The sequence below is a fragment of the Dermacentor variabilis genome, chromosome 2 (genome assembly GCF_050947875.1).
Source record: "Dermacentor variabilis isolate Ectoservices chromosome 2, ASM5094787v1, whole genome shotgun sequence".
In the NCBI taxonomy this organism is placed as follows: Eukaryota; Metazoa; Arthropoda; class Arachnida; order Ixodida; family Ixodidae; genus Dermacentor; species Dermacentor variabilis.
In genome coordinates, this window is record NC_134569.1 from 176,027,122 (window position 1) to 176,050,763 (window position 23,642).

Here is a 23,642-nt window from a genome sequence, read left to right on the forward strand (position 1 = left end):
TGTTAGCACCGCAAACACTCGAAATCCCCTGCTGCCGGTTTACTACAAACTCTCCCTCTCTCGCACGTGTGTGTTGAGTTTGCTCACATTGATTAATACGACCGTTTGGCTCCCACCGATCATCGTTGCATTTGTGGCGCGCTACTAGGTGCTGCAATAGTCCGGCCACAAATGATGACGACCACGCGACCAGCACGCTGACGGTGCGCGAGTAGTGGAATCTGAGGAATCAGGCTTCCGCATGGCTGCGCGGGCTCAGCTAAAAATATAATTTGTGGAAACCAAGCACCAGCACCTGTCTGGTTTTCCTACTCCCAGAAATTCGTTACTCCGTACTTCGCAACAGTGCTCTCAGTTCCGGCTGCCTCAGCCGCTTGGTTGGGCCTAGCGCCGCAACGAGCTCGAGTCCTGCTGTCTTAGCAGTTCGCCTTCGATCCAGCCAGCCATGGCCTCGGATTATCCCGATCAAATATTGCCGTCCGCGCCACTACTCCGCGATCCCGAGGTATCCGCTATCAAGCTCCGTGAATTCTGTTCGTCGGACTCGGAACATTGGTTCATTACCCTCGAACCATTGTTCCATAGCCACCGACTCATTACACAGTCGACCATGTTCGACCACGTCATTGGAGCTCTTCCACCTACTACTGCCGCGATTGTTAGCGATGTTATACGCTCCCCTCCCGTCGACCGCCGCTATGACCACCCTAATGTGACTGTCATCCAGCGCACCACTGAAATGTATCAGCCTCGATTACACATAACTTCTTATATTGGAGGAGCTCGGGGTATACAAACCTACCGGCTCATTGCGTCGCATGCAAGCATTGCCTGGAGATCTGCCCTCTATTGACAGTGCACTGCTCCGGGAGCATTGACTGCAGCGCTTTCCACCACAGGTTCGCATGATCCTGACCACGTCTTCAATCTCGACGTTGGAATCTGTGGCCCAGTTGGCGGACAAGATGATGGATTTCGGTTTTCCCTCCGTAGCCACAGTTCACCGTGCTCCTGACCATCGGTCTCACGGTTCAGCCACTGCCGACAGCTATGGGCGTCTCCTCGAAGCAAGCCAGGAGCACCCTCGACAAGTTACACGACTGATAGCTGTGGTCGCTGCCATCCAAACACCCCGGCCGCGTTCTTCGTCGAGACCTAGCCGCCCCAGCCCCGTTCACTGAACGCCGTTCGCCGCCTCCCTTTACGCATTGCTGGTACCACCATCGCTGAGGTGTTCACGCAAACCAGTGCCGCCAGCCCTGCTCCTACGCTGGAAGCGCTTGGGCCGGACATTGACGGCGACCCCTGTTTCGGCCCCAGATGCAGTCGCATTTTCCACGTCACCGACCGCGTCACCAAAGTCCACTATCTCGCCGACATTGGCGCCGAGATTTGCGTCCTTCCTCCTACGTTGGCTGAGCACTGCCATCCTCACAACTCGCCTACTCTCACACGGCCAACGGATCTTCAATCCTGACGGTGACTCACCGTCCTTCGTTGAAGGACGGTGACTCTTGACATCGGCCTCAGACGTAGTTTTCGCTGGACAATTGGCATCGGTGCCGTGCGCCAGCCGACTATCCGATCAGAATTTATTTGGCACTACAACCTTGTCGTCGACGTGCGGCAGCGCCGAATCTTGGGCTCCGAGACGAGCTTAACCATGCAAGGATTTTCCTGGCGCGCTCTCTCGCTTTGGCTTCTCCAGGCGCACATTCCCCTTCCCGACCCTTCGTCAGCCATCCTGGCCGACTTTCGGCGCGTCTTCCGACCCCTCTCTTTTCAGTCCTTGGTTGCTCACTGCGTGACATATCATATCTTCATGACTGGCACTTCCGTGTTTGCTGGACCTCGTCACCTCGCGTCCCATCGTCTAGCTGTCGCCAAACAGGAGGTTGAACGCATGCTTGACCTTGGCTTCATTCGTTCCTCCTGCAGACCTTGGGCCTCGCCACTCCATATGGTCCCCAAGAAGGGCGGTGAGTGGCGCCCCTGCGGCGATTACCGTGCTCTCAACAAGGTCACTGGACCGGTACCTAATGCTTCACATACAGGACTTTGCGTCGGCACTGCGCGGCTGCACCATTTTTAGAAAGGTCGACCTGATGAAAGCCCACCTCCAGTTTTCCTGGAGGGTGTAATAAAGAGGGTGTAATCAATGTGATTTTTCCACCTATTACATTACGTTGTGCGTTGTTCAACTGATAATACATTTCGAGGTATTTAGTGCATATAGTTTGTTTTGTTGCATTCTGGAAGTAGTAAAATAAGTGCGTAAGGAGTAACCGGTCGTGTTATTCTGCGCGAGAACGTGAATTTTTTATGTTCATCCGGTTTCGATATAATATAAAGTATCGTATTGTTTCTTTAAAGATACAATTTTGTCTATTTTTACCACCTGGATCAAGCGTATACTCATTTATTAATTTGCTTTCAGACGCGAAATGAAGTCGCTATACAAAAGCCAAGGCCAAATACTAAGAGCAACACAGTGCTACCCAGGGGGTGGTAAGCATTTTTTTGTTGTTCACATTACCTTGTGTTAGATACGTTTATTAGGTCAAGGTTTTCTTGTGCTAATGCTTGTGCTACACCTGTGAGCAATCTATAAGACACACCACAGATCGTTATGTTGACATAACATGCCCACAAAACAATTTTCAGGACTATGAAGACTTTCGTGGAACTTAAAATTAAGTGCGAGATAATAACACATGCCGGCAATAAAGGGAATGTCGCTGTCGTTTAACCAGCGCAGTAAATGTACAATTTTTTCTAGGCATGTGTATAAACGGTTCTTGTGAAGAATGTCGCTAGCCCTAAGCGCACCGGTGCTTGCACGATTATTGCAAGATTGACAGAGCGTTTCTTTGCATATTATAGCAAATTAACCATGTTCTGGAGTTTTAAGCACCAGAACCAAGATATGATTATGAGGCACGCCGTTGTGGGGGACTCCAAATAAAGCTGGCACCCTGAGGTTCATTGCCGTGCATTGGATGCACGGTGCACGGGCGTTTTGGGACTTCGCCCCTACATTAAATGTGGCGACGACGGCCAGAAATTGACTACACACCCTCAGGCTTAAAAGCGCAGCGCCTATTCCACTACAGCGCCAGGTGAAGGAGTGTCAATCTAAACTAGTCCATGCAAGCGATCTTACGGAATTTCACAACATAAACAAGCTTCGAATATGCAAGAACATGCCCATATTCATAGCACTCAGTGTATGAGGAAAGCCTGAGGGAAAGAGAAAACAAAGTGACACCATCTGTGAATCATCAGCAGCAGCACCAGCAGCCTGTCTTATGTCCACTGTAGGATGAACGCCTCTCCCAGCGATCTCCAATCAGCTGTCTCTTGCGCTAACTCATTGATACTTTCGCCTGCATGTTTCCCAATTTGATGAACCCCACCTAATTTTCTTTCGTGCACGACTGCGCTTCCCTTCCTTTGGCAGTGATTCTGTAACTTTAACGCTGCACCTGTTACCTAACCTACGCAATAGATATCCTGTCGAGCTTCATTTTTTTTCTTAATGGCACCTACAATATAGGCCGTCCCGGTTAGCTCTGTCATCATTCCTTCTGATGTCTTCCTGTCTCTTAATATTTCGTCTGACATTTTTGGTTTCATCGCTATTTGTGCGATCCTTGTTCTCGAGCTAATTTGTTATCCTCCAAGTTTCTGCCCCATGTGTTAGCACCGGTGAAATGCAATGATTGTACGCTTTTTATTTCGATGACAGAGGTAAGTTCACAGTCAGGATTTGGTAATGCGTGACGTATGTATTCCAACATGTTTTTATTCTAATGTAAATTTCCTTCTCATGGGCAAGGTCCCCTGTGAGTAATTCATCTAGAAAAACATATTCGCGCACATACTTTAGAGAGGCTGACTGAGGATCATGAATTCTTGTTTTCTTCTCAGATAGCATCAGTTCTATTACTACAAATCATAAAATCCACGCAAAGTTGACTGAGTGTGGCAAAAAATTGACATCCACGCTGGGAAGCGTTGGTAGGATGTCATGGGTCTCAGTTGGATCACCTGGCTCGTACATTCCGTGAAATCGCAAGAAACATATTTTAACAGCACGCAAAAGAGAGGACACATTGCTGATGTCAGCAAACTGTTGCCCTCCTTGCGTTCTGTCAAAATAAATCCCTGCTGATTTCCTGGAATGTTTCGTATTGTATACTTCGGGTAACGTCTTAATTCCGTGCGCCGTTTTATATGGCCACGTAGTAGTGACTGAATCATACAGCGGTAAAACTGTGAATGACGAAACTAACTTTCTTATTGGGGAACGTGTGCGCACAAAAGTATATTAAACTCAAAGCACAGCAAAAGCGGCGAACACAGTCGGCAGTCGTCGAAATCTAATCTGCCGGTCAAGCGCGTCGGCTTTTATACATGAGTTCTAGAGTAATCGCTGGTTCCCGCGTGTCTTCAAGCAAATTCGACACAATTCGCTTCACACATGCAACGAGATTACACAAGCTATGGCGACGACAGAAAACGGGAAGAAATATGGATAACAGTGGAGAAACGTATAATACATGCGGGTGCGTCCCACGCTGAGTGACATTTGTTAGACGGTGTAAAGCGTTCACCCGAGAAGAGGTAAAGTACGCGTCTCAAAATGAATAGAATTGATCGGTCACTTCCAGCTCGGGTGATTTACGTACTTGTTCCAAGCAAGAATTAACAGACTATGCTGTTGTTATGGCATCAACTAGCACAGCATAATGAACTCCTCAGGCTGGCTGTGGAAGATTCTTGTTATGCGATATAGCCCGAACTAATGATACGCTGTGACAATTTTACGCTTCATTCACAGATTTGGGGGATTTTTTCACTAGGTCGCTGCATTCCTGTATGCCTGCAGCGTTTGCACTTAATTGAAACATAACTTAGTTATATCTTATGTATACATATTTAACTTGACCTACCAAATTAGCTGCGACAGTTCTTTTGTACCGACGTTCACGTACTCAGAAGTATTGGTGTTGCTGTGTGTGCTCCTACTGCCGCAACTATATTTTGTTGTACGCCGCAGGTTGTCCATATTTTTATTTCTTTTCTATGTACGTGGCTAAGGCTGTGATAGAGAGTGTATTTGCTGCACTGTAACAAATAGTTACCACCCTGTAATGGTCCAAAAGATGGTCTAGCAGTATTAATAAATGAAAATGAATGAATGAAATCAACGTGAACACAAACTGTGAATAATCATATAAGTAGGTACAGAACTATTTCAGCTAATAACCTTGCAGCTTGTGCATGAGCATTCAATGAAAGGCAATTTTGTGATTTGCGTGTTTTCATCTGAAATTGTAATGCATTTGCTCAAATTGATTTTAAAAAAGCCAGAGCGAATTGCCAACACGCTGTATTTTTCAGGCAGCTCTACGAACGATTATACCATCACGTACACCGACAACCACTGCGCAGTTGTGCTTACTCCACACTGGAATCGCGGTATGTAATATACAGTTTTGGTGATCTGTAGGATGTGGTGCCTTAAATGGCACGCCGTAGTGCAGGGCTCAGCTTAGGTATTCAGCGCCTGCGGTCTTTGACGAGCACTCAAAGTTTAGTAAACGACTGTTCTATAGGAGCTCTCTGTTGTTGTAGTCATAGATTTGGTTGATTTCCTATCACTGTGTTCATGGATCGCTTCCCCTGACTTCACAGGGTATACAATTTCTAGGGAATGCTTATAGCCATGACAAATAGCATAGCCGCGATATTCTTCTTTCGCATAATTTTTTGAAGGCTGCAAAAATGGTTATATGTATAGGTAGCTAAACACCAGTCAAAAACAACCCATTTCTTCTTTTCAAGTATTGTACTGAAACTTTAGTATTTCTAAATATTCAATGAATTAAAAATTTCTCCCTAACTTACAATCGCCAAAAAACATATTTCTGCAAAATAAAAAAAATAATTCTAAGTAGCCTAGTTGCAGAACATCATGTGTGCGATCCTTTATTTGTGTGTGGGTCTTATTCTTCTAGCCGTAAAAAGCTAGATGCCTGCAGACTGACCAAAAAGTGTCTAACGTTCCCAATGAAGGCAAATTGGTTACGCTAAAGAAGAAATTTAAGAACGCAAACAGTTCGGTGCAATGACACATCTGACGTTAAGGGACAGGAAGGTAGGATAGGTATTGGACAGCAAACGGATGCCGCTGCTATGTTTGTTGAGTCCAGAGGAAGCTGCGCAACCCATCCAAAAGGATAGAGCACAAAACGTCTGGCATTTTACTGTAACAGAATCAGTGTCAGGAAATTAAAATGCAGCTGAGAATGACTTCAGCATATGGGTTGCGATAAAATTAAGAAATTTGCAGGTAGTTCAGGAAATTGGCTCAAGCAAGACGAGGGTTATTGGACGTCTTCTTGAGAAACCTTCGTCCTTCAATCTACAAGAAATAGGGGGATGATAACAATGATGGTGGGGATCATGTAGTTGCAAATTTAGACTCCATGGTCAACATTGGCAATGCGAAGCGTCGGAAATATATCAGGGTTGTTTCGCCGAACGACTGAGCCTCCAACGCCAAACCTAATTAAATTACCATTCACTTCCAGCTTCTTCCGGTATGGCAACAAAAAAGCGTAGTCCTCGCAAAAATGTAGAACGCCATGTTCCAAGATTGGACCACAACATTGAAGGCATTCTACTAGCTTGTTTACAAGCTGCTTCAGAACATAATGAGCAAGAAATCAAAGCGGAAGCACGTTCAATGTCGGCAATTATAATACTTCCAAAGGCTGTACCGTGCGAAGATACGTGGAAAGTAAGCTTGACATGTATAGCGTGTTTGTGTAAACGACATCAGCAACGCCGTACCTCAATGCCAGAAGGCATCGTCACAATTCTTAATACTGCAACAGTCCCATTTACTCCAAACTGTGCGCTGGTTCCTCGTAACACGGCTATCGTTCCACACGCACGCAACTGCATTGGAACGCATACGGCAAAACAATAGGCAATATTGATAGAATAATGCGAACATTATAACGCTTACAGTCAAAGGACTGCGCGGAGAATTGCATAACTGGTCATTGCGAATGGTTGCCAATGATAGCGTCACCTAAAGTAATTTTAGCATTCTCTATCGTCGCACTAGGATGGGGTTCGCCAAAACTAGAGAGAATGAAGTTATCTGTGCTGTCAAAGGCAAGAAAACAAAACGCTGCTGCCGGGTGTACTAGAAAACATCTGTGCTTCTCGAGAAGCTTAGATACGACATAGACGCGACAGAGAGAGAATATAACTTTATTGCTACCTAAAAAATGCAGTTTCCCCCGAACACCCAAGCACGTAGTGCGATATCAAATTAGTAGACAGATGTAGGAAGTAAGGAGAGTAGTTTTATCGGTCCTACAAACTTTTAAAGGTTCGCTTACTAACTCAATTAACAATGATAGAATGTGTAAGCGTGAGTGAACGAGGATATAGAAAGAAACAGACACAAAGAAAAAGCGTTGTCTTTGTGTGCCTGCTTTTTCTACGTCCTTGGACAATGGCGTCTACACATTCTATCATGGATTCAAACCAACTAGCCCACCAACATGTTTCACCTTAATTAACATGCACGTTTTAACGCGCCCACAAGTGAACATGAACAAATTTTGCCCGATGTGCGCGGAAACTCGCTCTCAACATGCTCGAGTGAGGAATCGCGGCAGCAGCAAGCGAACTGACTGGCTTGCGTCTCTCTCTCCAACCCGAACGAAACATCGAAAGCACAGTGCATACGAATCTACAGGCACTACGGGCGCTCTGGAAACATCAGAGATCGCCTTGAAGATGACGCCCGCGTGGTCGTGCACCTTGGTCACGTCGCAGATTGTTTGCAAGACATGCGAGCGCCGCCAACGCGTCCCTACGGCATCCGCCAAAGGCCTCTGCTGCGGTGTCCGCCATTCGCGTGCCCAACGCCGTATTAACGCGATAGCGTTAAGGAGCTCGTGTCGCAGAAAAGCCGGTGTCGTCGGCGTCGGCGTCGGTGTCGGCGTCGGCGTCCGCGGCGTTGGCCGTGAGCGATAAATCACGGCAGGCACTTCATAAATAAAAAGCAACTTCCAAGATGGGCTGGGTGGGAATCGAACCAGGGTCTCCGGAGTGTGAGACGGAGACGTTACCACTGAGCCACGAGTTCGATGCTTCAAAGCGGTACAAAAGCGCCTCTAGTGAACGCGGAGTTACCTTAGAAACGAGCTGTTTCTAAGGCTCAGGCGTGCGTCGCTTGCTGAGGCGCACATTTCGTTGTCGCGCCGAACGCTTCGTTGCTCGACGCTCACCGCGTCCGATGCGGGGCGCGTAGTCGCTGCGCCGTAGCCCAATACCCCTTGGCGGGTCGACGGGAACGCTGTCGCGTTCCACTCTTGAAGGCGAAGCTTAAGCGTCCTCCAATTTTTATACTCCGTTTCATACATAGTAGTCAACGCTGTGGAAGCTACGCAAGTAGTTCAGTCAAGAATAGTTATCACTCCGCGCGTTCCGTACAAGCTTCGCTGCGCGCCAACAGTGTTCGCTCGCGCGAGCATGCACGCCAGACTCCTCGCTACGGGTTCCAAATAAATAAATACCTAGAAGAACAACAAAAACAAAAATGATCTAAAACAATGCATTATAAGCCGTATACGACGGTGTGTTTGTTTCTAAGGGTGAATATTTGTTTCATTCAGTACTGGGCCTAAATAAAAAAAAGCAGTTACCCACAATTGCGGTCAAAGAGAAAAAATTGGCAGTGGCTTAGCTCGTTTATACCAGGATATACGTAGTGAAAGCTAAGGCATAGCATGGTTAGCCTTGGCTAATATTGATTGCATGTCCAGGTTACTGTGGCTGTCTATTTGGGTTGAGCATTGGGCGAGTTGGTATTGCATTCTAGAACTGGTACAGCGCAACATACAAAGGAATGTACAAACATACAGACAAACAGCGCTCTGTTTCCTTTATCTGGCCGGCTCGGCTTGTTTCTTCCTTTGTATGTTGCGCTGTACCAGTTCTGGTTGTCTAGCTATGTTGTGGCGTTTAGCCAGTCGTTCGGCGCGCTTTTAGTCTGTTTCCTGGGCGATTCGTTTCCTCTACATATATTTCCGATGTCGATTCCAGGCCTCCTCCTGCTTATCAGAAATTTCGCCGTCCATACTGCCGCCTCAACTGTGGTTGCAGCGCCCGCGAGCTCTCCTTTTCAATCCTCCGACATGTTACCAGGCATGCGACGCAGCTGGCGAAGCGAGCGAAGGCGAGCGCAACGACGAGGAACGCGGTGTGACGTCATAGCAAACGGTGGCAGCGAAAGGCGCGGCGCTGCGGCGGAACACCTGTGGCTCGGTGCTACTAGTGGCGCATGCGCAGTAGTGACTAGGAAGCGAAACAGAGAGAAATACCCGCGGCGAGGCACGCGTTATGACTTCATGGGCCTCCTCGGAGCACCTCCACGCCGAAATCGCAAATGTGGCTCTTGTGGTCCAACGTTTGGAAGCTAGCCATACTACAGTCTTGGAATCATTAAATAAGATACTAAACATTCATATCAGCCTCAAGAATGACTTGGATGCCCTAAGTAAGCGTGTCGTTGAATTGGAATATAAAACTGAATTGGTGCCATCTGCACAGTCCGCGTTAACCCCGAACTTCGAATTGTCTAAAATGCAAGACAAAATTGATGATTTAGAAAACCGGTCTCGACGGTCCGAGGTTCTTTTTTATGGAATCCATGATACAGACGATGAAACTTGGGCGACTTCGGAGCAGCTCGTGAACAAATTTTGTTCCAGCAATTTAGGTGTCGTCACAACCTCAGTTGCGAGGGCGCATCGTTTGGGCCGTTTTTCTACAAGTAAGGCGAGACCAATCATTGCTAAATTTTACAATGATAAAGAAGTTGAATATGTGCTAAGCAACGGATCGAGGCTGAAGGACACTGACTTCAGCATCGCTTGTGATTATTCTGAGGCTGTCCAACAAAAGCGCCGTCATCTGTGGCAATACGGGAAATCTGTAAAAAAAGAAGTTGACCGCATTCGTCTCGTATTCAACAAGCTTCACATTAATAGCGATACTTATGTATGGGACACTGAGGCTGCTCGCGCAGTATGTGTTTCTCGGCATCCCACGCGAGGAGGATGCCACTCCCTCAAATCAGACCCCAGCTTTCCATTTTCCTCAAAGATCGCCATGTAATGCTTCCAAAACCATTTCTTTCATTTACACTAACATCAGAAGTGTCGTATCGAAGGATGTTGCTATCCCTTCACTAATCGATTCATGCTCCGCATCACTTGTAGCGCTAACCGAAACATGGCTGACTGATCTTATTCCTGATAATTCAGTTTTAGTCAGCCAGACACATTTTAACATCTTTCGATGTGACAGACCGTACCGTAAAGGAGGTGGTGTACTCTTGGGGATAAGGGATGATTTGCTAACCGTGCCTGTGATGATTAGTTCTTTTCTTGAATGTGTATGGGTTTCTTTTAAGTATTGTTCAACTGATGTAGTTATTGGTGCTGTTTACCGTCCTCCTAATATTAATGTTGGTTTTTCGTCTTAATTTCGTCGAATTCTGTGTGAAATATGTACGCGTTTCCCTAACTGTACTTTATTCATATTTGGAGACTTCAACTTCCCTAGTATAAACTGGTTTTCACGATGCGTCACAGCGAATGAAACCAAAGCTAACATGTTTCTTCAGTCATGTCTTGATTTTTCACTAGCACAACTTATTACCAATCCCACGCGTCGCACATCATGTACCGCCAACATTAGAGATTTAGTATTAACGAATAATCCCGATATTCTTTCAGACATTATTCATCTAGACGACATTTCGGATCATGACGTAATAACAGGACGCATTACCGGTTCCTTTAACGAAAATAAAACAACTATTAAACAAATCAGGTGTTACAACAGAGCTAACTATTAAAAAATAAATTCCGAATTAGATTATTTCACCACCCAGTTCATGAATCAATATTTATTGCGCACTATTCAGCAGAATTGGGATTTATTCAAGAGTACTTTCACTAAACTTGTTGATGACTTCGTTCCACTTATGACCATCCGATGTAGCAGCAGTGCGCCGTGGTTTAAATCAGAAGTTGAGACGTATGAATAATAAGAAAAAGCGATTTTACCGGCAGGCACTAAAGTATGGTCTTATAAGCGCGTGGGACAAGTATATGGAATGCGACAAGGACTACCAGTCACTCCTAAAATCCACTCGACGCCAGTTTTTCAATCGCGACCTGTCATGTATGCTAACTAACAATCCTCGTAAGTTCTGGCGCATCATAAATCCTAGCTTTCATCCTGACATTTTGCTTAGCGACAGTAACGGCGTCATATTTAATGAGTCTAAATGTGCTCAGGTTTTGAATGACACCTTTTGATTAGTATTCACAAAAGAAGACATTAGCTCATCCCCTGTCCTAAACACAATCCATGACATTTGTATGCCGGAAATTGTGATTAATGAAACAGGTATCTTAGCTTTATTAAACAATCTTAAAATTACTAGTAGTTCGGATCACCTCGGCTTTAACAATAAGATACTTAAGCGTACATGTCAAAGCATTTGCGCTGTGCTGTCCTGTTTGTTCTCGCAATCATTATCACACGGTATAATTCCTAACGACTGGCGGATAGCCAAAGTAATACCTATATTTAAATCAGGTGAGCGTTCCTCTCCATTGAACTATCGACCCATCTCGCTAACCAGCACCGTTTGCAAACTTCTTGAGCACATCATTCACAGCCAAGTCATTAACTACCTCGAAGATCATACCATTATTTTCAATTATCAGCACGGTTTCCGCAAGGGATTTTCATGTCACACTGAACTAGCTGGCTTCGTTAACGACTTACAATTATCACTTGACGCAGGCTTTCAGGTAGACGCAGTGTTTCTTGATTTTTCAAAGGCTTTTGATCGGGTTCGTCATCACAGACTTCTACTGAAACTAGCACAGCTTAACATCCACCCTATCGTGCTCGCTTGGATTAAGGACTTTCTGTCATCTAGAACACAGTTCACCTCGGTTAATACTTCTAACTCCTCCTCTGCTTATGTGACATCTGGTGTACAACAAGGAAGTGTGCTCGGACCTCTGCTATTTTTAATCTATATTATTGACTTACCTGCCTGTGTAACATCTAGAATTCGACTTTTCGCTCATGGCTGCGTAATTTACCGTAACATCACTAGTGACAGTCACCGCCAATCCCTACAATCTGATCTCAACGCAGTAAGCTTATGGTGCTCATCCTGGACAATGTCATTAAACGTTTCTAAAACAAAACAGATATCTTTCACTCGTCGTACAAATTGCATTCCAACCACTTATATTCTTAACGACAATACTGTAGAACTAACAACATGCAAGTATCTTGGTGTGCACCTTCAGTTTGACCTATCATGGCGTCACCATATCGAACTCACCCTAGCATCTGCTAACCGCTCACTTGGTCTTCTCAAACGTAACCTCAGACATGCCCCTATGCACTTTAAAAAACTGGCTTATATAACTCTGATACGCCCTAAAATCAAATATGCTGCGTCCATCTCAGACCCTGAGAAAGCCTACGTTATCAGTAACACCGAATCCTTGCAGAACCGCGCTGTTCGCTTCATATTTTCGGACTACTCACCCTTCACAAGTGCTACAGCATTTAAAAAAAAACGTGCCCAACTGGTAGATTTGTCATATCGCCGCAGACTTGCTCGTTTAACACTTTTCCATAAACTTTATCACCACCCCTCCCTTCGAAGTGATTTGCTTCAGTCACCTCATGCCATCTTTCCACGCCGTGATCATTCTTTCAAAATTAAACGTGTAAAGTGTCATTCCTCGTCTTACGCCAGTTCATTCATTCCCCGTACTATCATCGAATGGAATAATTTACCATCAGCCATCGCCACAGAAACTGACATCACCAAATTCCAAGAGTTTCTTCGCTGTGACGGAAATGTGTAAAATTTGCTGTTTTTGTTTGTGTTCATTTTTTTCTTTTCGTTTTATGCCATATGTTTTATTACATTTATTACTGAAATGATTCGCGTTTATTGAAAGCTGTATCGTCCCCCCCCTCCTATGTATTACCCTCTCCTGTAGGGCCTTTAGGGGTAACGTGAATAAATCGATAAATAAATAAATAAATAAATAAATAATGTTTTTGCTTTAAAACATCGAACTATATCCAAGTGCGAACGAAGCCACTGCAAGAAGTCTCTCTAGCCTCCACAACGTTGACTGCTGTGTATGGAATGGATTTGAGACGCCACGGATGTCTACATATTGTATGGAGTGGCGGGCGGGGAGGCCATCAATGTACCCTAGCAGCCGCCGGAGAAGAACACCATCTCTCCCTCGCCTGACTCAAGCACGCGAAAGAAGACGACACGCTTCCCGCGCGCGTTCCACGAGCGCACACCATATAGAACCGCGTTCAGGTGAGAGGTGAGTGAAGCGCACAGGTGAGACGACACTACATCTTTCCGAAAGAGCACACACCGGAACACACAGAAGCTACATCAAAGGCCTGCGCTTTCAGCCCCTCTGTCCTCCTAAACTGCCTAGGCCAGGGCAATCCGCGGTCATACCATCTTCTAACCGAAGCACTCGTAGCCGCCTTGAGGACGACAGTGCGAACAGTCACTCCGGCACCTTTGTTCACGGAATACAATAGGAGATATACCCCCAGTTAATACCGAACCGTCCCTATATATGGGTATTCGGCCCCCGTATTTCTCATTCAATAAAAGCAACGTCAACTGTTTCAGCGCTACTTTTGGGAGATTCGCCTTGTTCTTTACAGCCGAAATAATTAGGCGCATCTGAGGCCGTTAGAGACACGACAATAGGAATGAAGGCCTGGCTACTGGTGTGTATCCGGATAGAAGACACTCTGGATGAGTGATGAGAGCTTCAAGAAACGTTGCACGAAGTCTCTGCCGGGACAAGAACGCCAAATTGGAAAGCTGACGCGGGAAACATGACGAACGTGTGCCCTGAGACAATCGACAGTAGCTTATGTCTGGATGGGGTGATCTTTGGCGAGCACGATTGTTGCATGTGTTGATGCGCAGCGGGGAAGACCTAACACGGGCGAAATTATTGGTCCTGTAAATTCTATTTAAGCTAACATTTCACTTGTACCTATTGGACGTTGCGAGGCTGTAGCGTACAAATTCTAGAAATAGAGCTCTGTACAACTGAAATATGGAGCATAGAGATGTGTCCCATGTTTTCTTGCTCGCGAATCTCAGTACATGGGCAATCGACGAGTTTTGTCTGCAAGTACACGCATCAAGGGCTGCAAGAAAAGTTTCAGTCGAATATTAACCGAAGAATCGATGGGTCTTGCCATAGTTGATAATGTGTCCAGTAATGGAGGCTGCGTATTGTGCCATAGGTTGACGTGTGAATGCAATCAATGCACATTTCTCGGTCGATACACTGAAGCCTTGTGCTTGAAGGTATGGTGATGTCAAGGTTGCTGCCCACTGCAATCGCGCGCGCGCCTGAAGTGTAGTGTTCACAGAAGTACAAAGGCAAATATCGTCGGCGTATATCGAAAACTACATTGTTTGTCGTAAAGCATCAGCTAGTACAATGACCGTCAGATTGAACAATGTGGGATTAACCTCTCTCTGAAGCAGTCCGCAAAACGCGTAATGGTCGCCTGCAGAGGTGATATTCGGTTTGTACAACAAGACCGGCGAGTTCTGTAGTTAAATAACCACAGAATCACGTGGTCGCCGATTACAATAGTCTCCAGAATGTTGATAATAGCGTAATGTGCAACGTCGTCATATGCGCATTGGACGTCCGGAATGAACGCGACTTATATGCGTTTACGTTCTGGGGTCAACGATGCCATCAGTGGATGAATGGATGAAAGCCGACCATGGAAGCCCGGTAGATATTGTAACGCCGAAGATAACACTCTAGACGTGCAAGGGCCATCCTTTCCATCGCCTTTCCAACGCAGCTGGTTAGAGAAATAAGGCGATATGCAACCTTGTCCAAGTGGGATTTTCCAGCCTTTATCAATAGTACCAGGCACCTCAACTTCTATAGTCGAGGTACTTTACCTCTAAGCGATGAGCCGCCAAGTTTTCAAAAGTAATTTTTCTTATCTTTTGTCCAATGTGTCCCAGGACAGCATATGTGACGTAGTCAAGGCCTAAGGAGAATGATCGTCTACGGACCGCCAGGTTAGCTTCTGGTTATTGAATCGTTAAAGGCACGTCTATTTCGGGTACCCCACCCGCGGGAGGGACACTTATCGCCTTTGGCATTGTCAGGCTCGTTAGTCACTCTCGCACAGAATCCCTTCGCCACATCAAGCTCGGTTTGGTCAACATGGAGGACCGAAGCAGCAAATTGGTGTCACTGTTGTGGGGACGAACGAATTGCACGCATTGTCTTGCAGGTATGTGACAGCGGCTTGGGATTCACAGAATGTGTTCCATCGTTCCCTATCTAGTTGTTCTATGCGATATTCAATTTTCTTCTGAATGCGTCGTGCGTCTCTGAGATTATCATTTCACTTAGTCCGCCTGTGTCCTCGGTCTGCACGCTGTCCAGTCGCAAGTAGACTCTCTCTCAAGTTCAACGTAAAATTTCCTTCGGTTTGATAACAGCGCGATTATGAACGCTACCTGCCGTGGTTGCTCAGTGGCTATGGTGTTGGGCTGCTGAGCTCGAGGTCGCGGGATCGAATCCCGGCCACGGCGGCCGCATTTCGATGGGGGCGAAATGCGAAAACACCCGTGTGCTTAGATTTAGGTGCACGTTAAAGAACCCCAGATGGTCGAAATTTCCGGAGTCCCCTACTACGGCGTGCCTCATAATCAGAAGGTGGTTTTGGCACGTAAAACCACAAATTTTTTTAATTATGAACACTTGGCAGTTTTCATTGCTTCGACGATGTTTCGTCTATGCTGCCGTCGAAATTTTCCCAAAACAGTTCTGCCATAGACGACGAAAATACACTACACTCGGTTCCCTTCAAGAAATCACGAGAGTAAGACCGATAAATGCTTTAATGCTTTAGTGGCAATGTTATCTTTCTATTAGTACCGATGTAGCAAAATATTTAAGATGTGATGTTACGCTTCGTGATACTAAAGTCACGTCCGTAGGCTAATGACTATAGCACCAGGCTGCCGTTTTCAGGAACTCGGGCTCGAAGCCAGCTTTTAACGAACTAGCGCCACTGAGATTGTGACGCTCAGCATGTGCCGCTCTTCAGTGAAGCGCTTTCACGCAAACTTGGGTCACTAGGTATGTGCCACTGGATACATGCTGCTCTTCAGCGAACATTTTCGACGCTAACTCGTATCACCGATGAATACGTCGTGCTATTCAATGGCACAAAAATCATGCTTTATAATGGATCCGGTGCTGTGCGAAATACAAGCAATGAGACGTCTCACTAAATTGCTTCAATACTAATTGAATTAGCGTCGGCAGTCATACGGAGATGGTGTGATGTGGGGTGCGCGACACGGTGCGGTGTTCGGGACGGTCGAGAGCAGACGACGCTGAGTGCACGCGCGCCGAGCTGGAAGGAGGAAAGACGACGACGCCGAAGAGCGCCCGGCACGTGAACGCGCGGCGCAGGAAAGACAACAAAAGGAAAAAAGCAACCAATTAGAAAAGACCACGGGGCGTTGGGCAGCCAATCAGTAAATGCCAAATCGGCCAGACCACGACAAAAAGCGTGGTGCGCTGGCAGAACGGGGGCGACACGCAAGAGGACACGCAGGGAGACGCCGGGGAGACGCCAGGAGAGTCCCAGGAAACGACGGCGGGAGGAGGTCAACCACCGGAGCGGGCGTTGAAGACGAGCCGTCGGGTTCCGGACCCGAGCCCACCAGGACTTCACCCGCCCGGGGCCTCCTGCCAACCTGTTACTGTGCGTCGCCCGTCTACCTGAGCGTGCCGTCGGCTCCTCAAGGCCGGTGAGCTTTTGCGCCAGTGGGCAGGACGGGAACAGTCGGGCTTCGGGCCCGAGTTCTACGCCAGCTGCCCGGCCAGAACGCCACCCCCGTCTGCCGTGCCGCCTGCTGCCCGAGGCCGGCGTTCGAGCTTCCGTGCCCGTGGGCGAGAGGGGAGCAGTTGGGCTACGGGCCCGAGCTCTCTGCCCGGCCAGAACGCCGCCGCCGTCCACTCCTGCCACCCAGCCGCCAGCGTTACCTCGCCTCGCCAGAGCTGGCGCGCTCCCGGCGCCCGGTCGGTCAACCTACGCCGCGACCTTTGGTGAGGCCGGCGCCACTCCTTCTGCCAGCTTGTCGCCGCGTTGCCGCGTCGAGACTGCGACGCGTCCCCGCCCTCGTGCAAGCCCTATAAGAGCGCCCTCGTTAACCTCGTGCAAGCCCTATAAGAGCGTTCCTTACCGCAATGTTTTCTTGAGTGTGTATATTAAACATGTTTTCTGTTTCTTTTTATTTGCTTTATGCTTCTTTTGTGTGTGATTAAAAGTCTTTGTGTGTGTGTCCAAACCAACGGCTTCGTCCTCAATTGGGTTCTCGGGGGCTCCGCCTAAGAGAACCAACCGAACCATTGAGAACACGAACCTTTGCCCTTAAGTGGGTCATCACAAATTGGCGTCCGCGCGACAGGACAAAGCCGTTCGTTTGGATATTTTTTATTCTAGCGGCTAGGAACTATGGCTAGCGCACGAGACTTGTTAGCCTTAGCCGAGCGCATGGGGCTAGAAGGTGCGGAGTTGAGGGCATGGTTGAACGAGCAGGAAGCGCGGGCGCGAGAAGAGCGGGCAGCGGAGCGCGAGGCCAAGAAGGAGGAGCTTGCGCTTGAGGAGAAAAATTTACAATTACGGCTTAAAGTCGCAGAGGCTGAGGGCACTTATTTGGGCAAAAAACAGCCAGAAGTTTGTTCGTTTGACTTAGTCACCGTGGCCCAGCGATTGGGTTTGCATGGGGCTGACTTGCACAGGTGGGTGCAAGAGAGATGGTTGTTAATATGCGAGAAAGCTCAGAGGGAGTGCAACAGGCGAGTGGCCGAACAGGCAGCTGAGAGGGAACGCCTGGAGGAAGAGCTTCGCAGGGTGCGCGTTCGCATCGAGGCACTCGCGGATGCTAGCTTCGAAGGGACTAGCTCCATTAGTCAGGATGCAGCCCAGCGATGCAGGGGCGACCCAAGGGTTCCCTCCGACATGACGTCAGGCCTTGGCAACCAAGAAGTGTCTCAAGGAGAGACACCTTGTAATGATGCCATTGTAGGCAAAGATACTGAGGTATGGTCACAAGACAAGGAGCATATTGCTTCCATACCTCAACTAGTGCCGCGTGAGCACAGCGCAGGCGATGACTGGCTCGTGCAGGGTTCTGAGCTGCCGTGCATGGGCCTGGATGAAGTTAGAACTGAGAACCTCCCACAGGCTAAATATAGTACGTCGGAGTGTTTGCGCCAGGGTCAAGATGTACCTGAAGATATCAGGGCCCCTGAGGAACCAGGTTTGGTTTCAGTAAAAATTATTGAGTTGTCCTTACTGCGTCCTTTGAATTCAATAAAGGCAACTGCTTGTGACCCTATGTGCACTTGGGAGGGCTCAGGCAAGTGTACCCCACCAGATTATGGCTTTAAGGAGTCAGAACATCCTTTCTGTTCTCATGTACTCGCGCGTGGTCCGACCATTGGCAGAGATGCTGCAACCACACATTACAATTATCACTACCTTAGAACGCAGGCAGTGACGTGGTCGACACCACGCAGAGACATTATTGCCTGGAGCGGTATTATCGCGGACTGGCCAGGGTTCTCTGACCAAGAAGATAAATGTCTAGTCAGGTTGATATGGGAAAGGGTCACCTGAAGGAGCCGATGCTTCACTCATGGCTCTTCACGGACTTTTGACCTCGGACTTGGTGACTTCAGCTTGATGGTTTATAGAGTGTTTTGTGATAGCCTTTGATGCTACACTTTTTATTCCATAGAGTTTGTTGTGGTGTTTTTCAATTACTGTCTGTCTTTGATCTGTATGCTCAGTGAACTGTACTGTGAGTTCTTGTGAACGGACCATGACTGTGACTGTAGTGTTCCGAGCATGTGTGAACTATGTCGCGCACTGAGCGGCAGTTTTTCTTCTGAAAAACTTGTTAAAAAGGGGGCTTATGTGATGTGTGGTGCGCGATACGGTGCGGTGTTCGGGACGGTCGAGAGCAGACGACGCTGAGTGCACGCGCGCCGAGCTGGAAGGAGGAAAGACGACGACGCCGAAGAGCGCCCGGCACGTGAACGCGCGGCGCAGGAAAGACAACAAAAGGAAAAAAGCAACCAATTAGAAAAGACCACGGGGCGTTGGGCAGCCAATCAGTAAATGCCAAATCGGCCAGACCACGACAAAAAGCGTGGTGCGCTGGCAGAACGGGGGCGACACGCAAGAGGACACGCAGGGAGACGCCGGGGAGACGCCAGGATAGTCCCAGGAAACGACGGCGGGAGGAGGTCAACCACCGGAGCGGGCGTTGAAGACGGGCCGTCGGGTTCCGGACCCGAGCCCACCAGGACTTCACCCGCCCGGGGCCTCCTGCCAACCTGTTACTGTGCGTCGCCCGTCTACCTGAGCGTGCCGTCGGCTCCTCAAGGCCGGTGAGCTTTTGCGCCAGTGGGCAGGACGGGAACAGTCGGGCTTCGGGCCCGAGTTCTACGCCAGCTGCCCGGCCAGAACGCCACCCCAGTCTGCTGTGCCGCCTGCTGCCCGAGGCCGGCGTTCGAGCTTCCGTGCCCGTGGGCGAGAGGGGAGCAGTTGGGCTACGGGCCCGAGCTCTCTGCCCGGCCAGAACGCCGCCGCCGTCCACTCCTGCCACCCAGCCGCCAGCGTTACCTCGCCTCGCCAGAGCTGGCGCGCTCCCGGCGCCCGGTCGGTCAACCTACGCCGTGACCTTTGGTGAGGCCGGCGCCACTCCTTCTGCCAGCTTGTCGCCGCGTTGCCGCGTCGAGACTGCGACGCGTCCCCGCCCTCGTGGCACGCCCGGACTAGCACCCTCGTTAAAGCCCTAAGTGTGTTCCTTACCGCAATGTTTTCCTGAGTGTTTATTTTATGCATGCTTTCTGTTTCTTTCTATTGACTTTTTGCCTTTTTTTTGTTTGATTAAAAGTCTTTGTGTGTGCGTCCAAACCAACGGCTTTGTCCTCAATTGGGTTCTCGGAGGCTCCGCCTAAGAGAACCAACCGAACCATTGAGAACACGAACCTTTGCCCTTAAGTGGGTCATCACAGATGGTTTAGGCCCAAAATTGCTTTCTATGGGCAAGACGCATCCACAGAAAATAGTAGAAATTGATTAGAGGCCTTCGGCAATCGACAGTGATTGGGCCTGGCCTTGTCTGTGTCATCGTAGCTTGTGTTCCTGTCTCAATCTCAATTTTTCTTACATTCAAAGGCTCCAAAGGCTCCGAAGCTGTTGTGCTTTCGTTTACGCTTGATTACTAAATGTCAAATTGTCTTCGCAAGCGTAAGCTAGCCACGCCAGAAATTGCGAACTTACAGTCGTACAGATGAAGGAATGCCTGCAACGAAGACATCATGTTAGGCTCTGCATTCGTGATATTGTATTTGGCATGTCTTGCAATTTTCTCGAGTAAGTTATTAGCGACTTAGAGAGCACATGCTCGTATCTTACATCGAGTAGTCTGCGACTGTTACCCAGAAAAGGGCTTTGCTATGCCTTTTCAGGGAAATTAACTTCGATAGTTGCCAACTTTTACTACTGCCAGTCTCTCTCAACGCACAAAGCGGTTTTTTGGGTGTATTCATTGAAGAGCACCTCTCTTGGACACCACTAAGTAGAGAAAATTTGGCGCATCTCACATAATCTAATATTTCAGGATTCTTCCTACGATAGCCTTCTGCCTTTCCCTGGTTATTTCTTCTCACGCTGCTTCGAAATTTTAACGTCTACCTTATTCTCCTGGGTGTATTGGGCTAAACGGACAAATAATTATGTAAAACGGCAAACTCCACAACGTGGCACCATAGTCATATACCTAAAAAAAACTTGATTCTTTCCTCGGCAACGTCCCATACCATGTGGCCATAGCTTTGAAGGGCTGCAACCTAACTACCGTCGTTCTCAAGGAAACACAGCACCTACCTTGCAATTTGAGGAAAGCGGTCGACAATTCAATATTCAAGAAAGCATCAGAAAGAAATCTAAATTTGCCTGTCAGAAAACGACAATTGAAAGCACGTCGAGGCGTATCCTTTAAATGGAGCCACCACAGCTTTTGTTTTTACTCATCAATAGCTGCTTAGGAGAACGTTCGCCATCGTGTGCTAGCACGACAGAGATAAAAAAAAAGCCGGGGTGAAGTCTCTGTCGCGCGGTACGGTGTTACCTTCGAGCAAGAAAGAATATCAGAGAAAGGGCTCAGTGCTTCGTTCATTTTCGTAGCGATGAGTAACGCCAGCAGTAGAATACGTACCAATTTAGCCACAATTTAAAGCTGCCTTTGCGCCGCTGTATAGTGACCATACATTATGTCAAGTGTCAACGGCTTCCGCCGGCCGTCACGTATCCCTGCTGTGCAATATTTCTGAGACAGCTCTACTTCTGAGGGTTGCAAGCAAGCAGTCAGTGAGCGGATCAGTGTAGTTAGCCGCTTTACTGCGGGGTGCGATTCTCAACATACTGCAATTTACAGCGTGTTAGGAATGACTTGCGAAATCGATAAAAAATTGCTTTTAAGCTTATCTTCTTGAGTTCCACATATTCAAATTTTGCTTGGCTATATTTTTCTTTGCTCATTGAGACTGCACACCATGTTTATTCCAATAAAGTTCATGACCGGCGACTCGTTGCTGTCGTGTTAGCTCCTATTTATGCATCATATGCCGCATTTTAAAAACGTTTTTCTTCATCCTCTTTTTAGCTGCACTGAACTGTCCAGCTGCTTGCGAGCTGTGGGTAAAGGAGGACAGTGTAGATACCTGGAACAAGTTATGTGACCAAAAATACGAAGAACAATGCGGGAGGAGAAATATCACAGTCTACGACAAGAAGTACTGCGGTTCAATTATCAATCACTTTGAAGGCAAGAAGGACGAAGTAAAGACAGCGCAATAAATATTTTCACGAACACAATAGTTTGACTGGCGTCGTACGTAGTGTAGATATAGTGAGGAAAACATCTCCTGTATAACGTTTGAAGTAAGAGTGCGGTTTCATGTCGATTTATTTATTTTACTACATCTCACTTCTACAGCCCACTCTGGTGTTGGAGCGCTGGGTTTGATCTCTTGAGTATTCAGCGGACATCAATTCTTTTGCAAAGAAGCATGAGTAAATGAGTAGATGAAGATAACAAATACCAAACCAAAACAAACGAAATGCTAGGTTTTTTTAATGTACAGATGCCGCCAAAAATTTGAATAAATATTGACTGATACATAACACAAAGTCATCATGCTTTTCTCAACACCTAGACAATAAGGCTAGTACAAGAAAAAGAAGAACAAATGATATACTGCAAGATGGCCTCGTTGCTTGAGGAGAAGAATATGATGAATAGCTCAAAGCTTCCGAAGGCGGTCACACCAGTTCACTCGTCTCAATTTTTTTCTTCAGAGAAGGGCTGTGAAAAGCCCATTTACGTATCATAATTGTCTACTCTGTTTTTCGTGCTGCCTGAATAATTTTTAGCTTTTATTTTGCTAGGTGTATTTTCTCCTACAAAGTGCCAGGAGAAAAACTGTTGTTTAGGAATCTGTTCCGTCTCTGCTGAAATGATCCTCGATGTGGCTTTGAATAAGTAGCTCCTGCGACCAGTCGGCTCCATACTGAACCAGGGTTCTCATGGTCATCTTCTAAAGATAGAACATTTCCTTTTAATCGATCTTGTTTATTCGCTTTGTTGACCAGCACGGATCCTCTATCTCGCGCATGCCTGGAAACGCCACGAACAGTACCCTTGTCCAGGACCAATGAATTTCGGTGTAGCGCAGTAGCCTAGCGCTCAGAACTTGTGCAATGGGCTTGAGTGGTTGAGTCCTGCTGCTGAGTTTCAGAGCCAGCGTGCAACTTCCCGCTCCGCGTTGGCACTGCCGTCTTGGAGCCTTAGTGGACTAATCTTAGGTTGGGTTGCAGGAGCAACCACGTAGCATTTATTTGTCACCGCTGGGAATGTGACCATCCAAGCACCTGTCGATGAAAAGCAAACGTGTTTTGAGTACGCTGAAGTGGGCTTGCGAGTGGGACTAGCGCTGTCTGCGGGTTCGCATTGCAGCTCACTGTCCGTCATCGTAGTGAGTTTTTGACATCGAGTTGTCGGGAGGCCGTGCACTTCTGAAATTACGCGCATCTTATCATACTCTTTGCCCTCAGAAATTCTGGCCGCTTTTTCATGGCATCGCAGAGGCCATTTACTATAAAGTTTTCTGACGAAAGTGTGTCACATCAACATAGATGTAGTTGAACACATGTGCGTGATAAACAAATACCAATACTTAACTCCAGCGAGAAAAGGCAAAGTTTAGAGGCTGCCTCCTATGTCCATACTTATGTCAGTCATGATTTGCACGCCCTGCTTGCTAAAGCCGAGACCTACCGTGCTTCGAGATTTCAAGCCGACGAGTGCTGCACAA

General features: G+C 47.4%; 1 protein-coding gene across 2 annotated transcripts in view; it reads left to right on the top strand.

Moving 5' to 3' along the window:
- Nucleotides 1-22,133, top strand: part of LOC142571082 (uncharacterized) — a 66,343-nt gene extending 44,210 nt beyond the window's left edge. The window contains exons 3-5 of one of the 2 annotated variants that reach the window (XM_075679374.1): nucleotides 2,438-2,508; nucleotides 5,407-5,484; nucleotides 21,932-22,133. In XM_075679374.1, coding sequence (XP_075535489.1) covers nucleotides 2,438-2,508; nucleotides 5,407-5,484; nucleotides 21,932-22,125 — 343 coding nt within the window. In that variant the 3' untranslated portion in view covers nucleotides 22,126-22,133. The remainder of the gene's footprint in view (nucleotides 1-2,437; nucleotides 2,509-5,406; nucleotides 5,485-21,931) is intronic. The other variant, XM_075679375.1, reaches the window with a different exon arrangement.
- The last annotated feature ends 1,509 nt before the right edge of the window (nucleotides 22,134-23,642 follow it).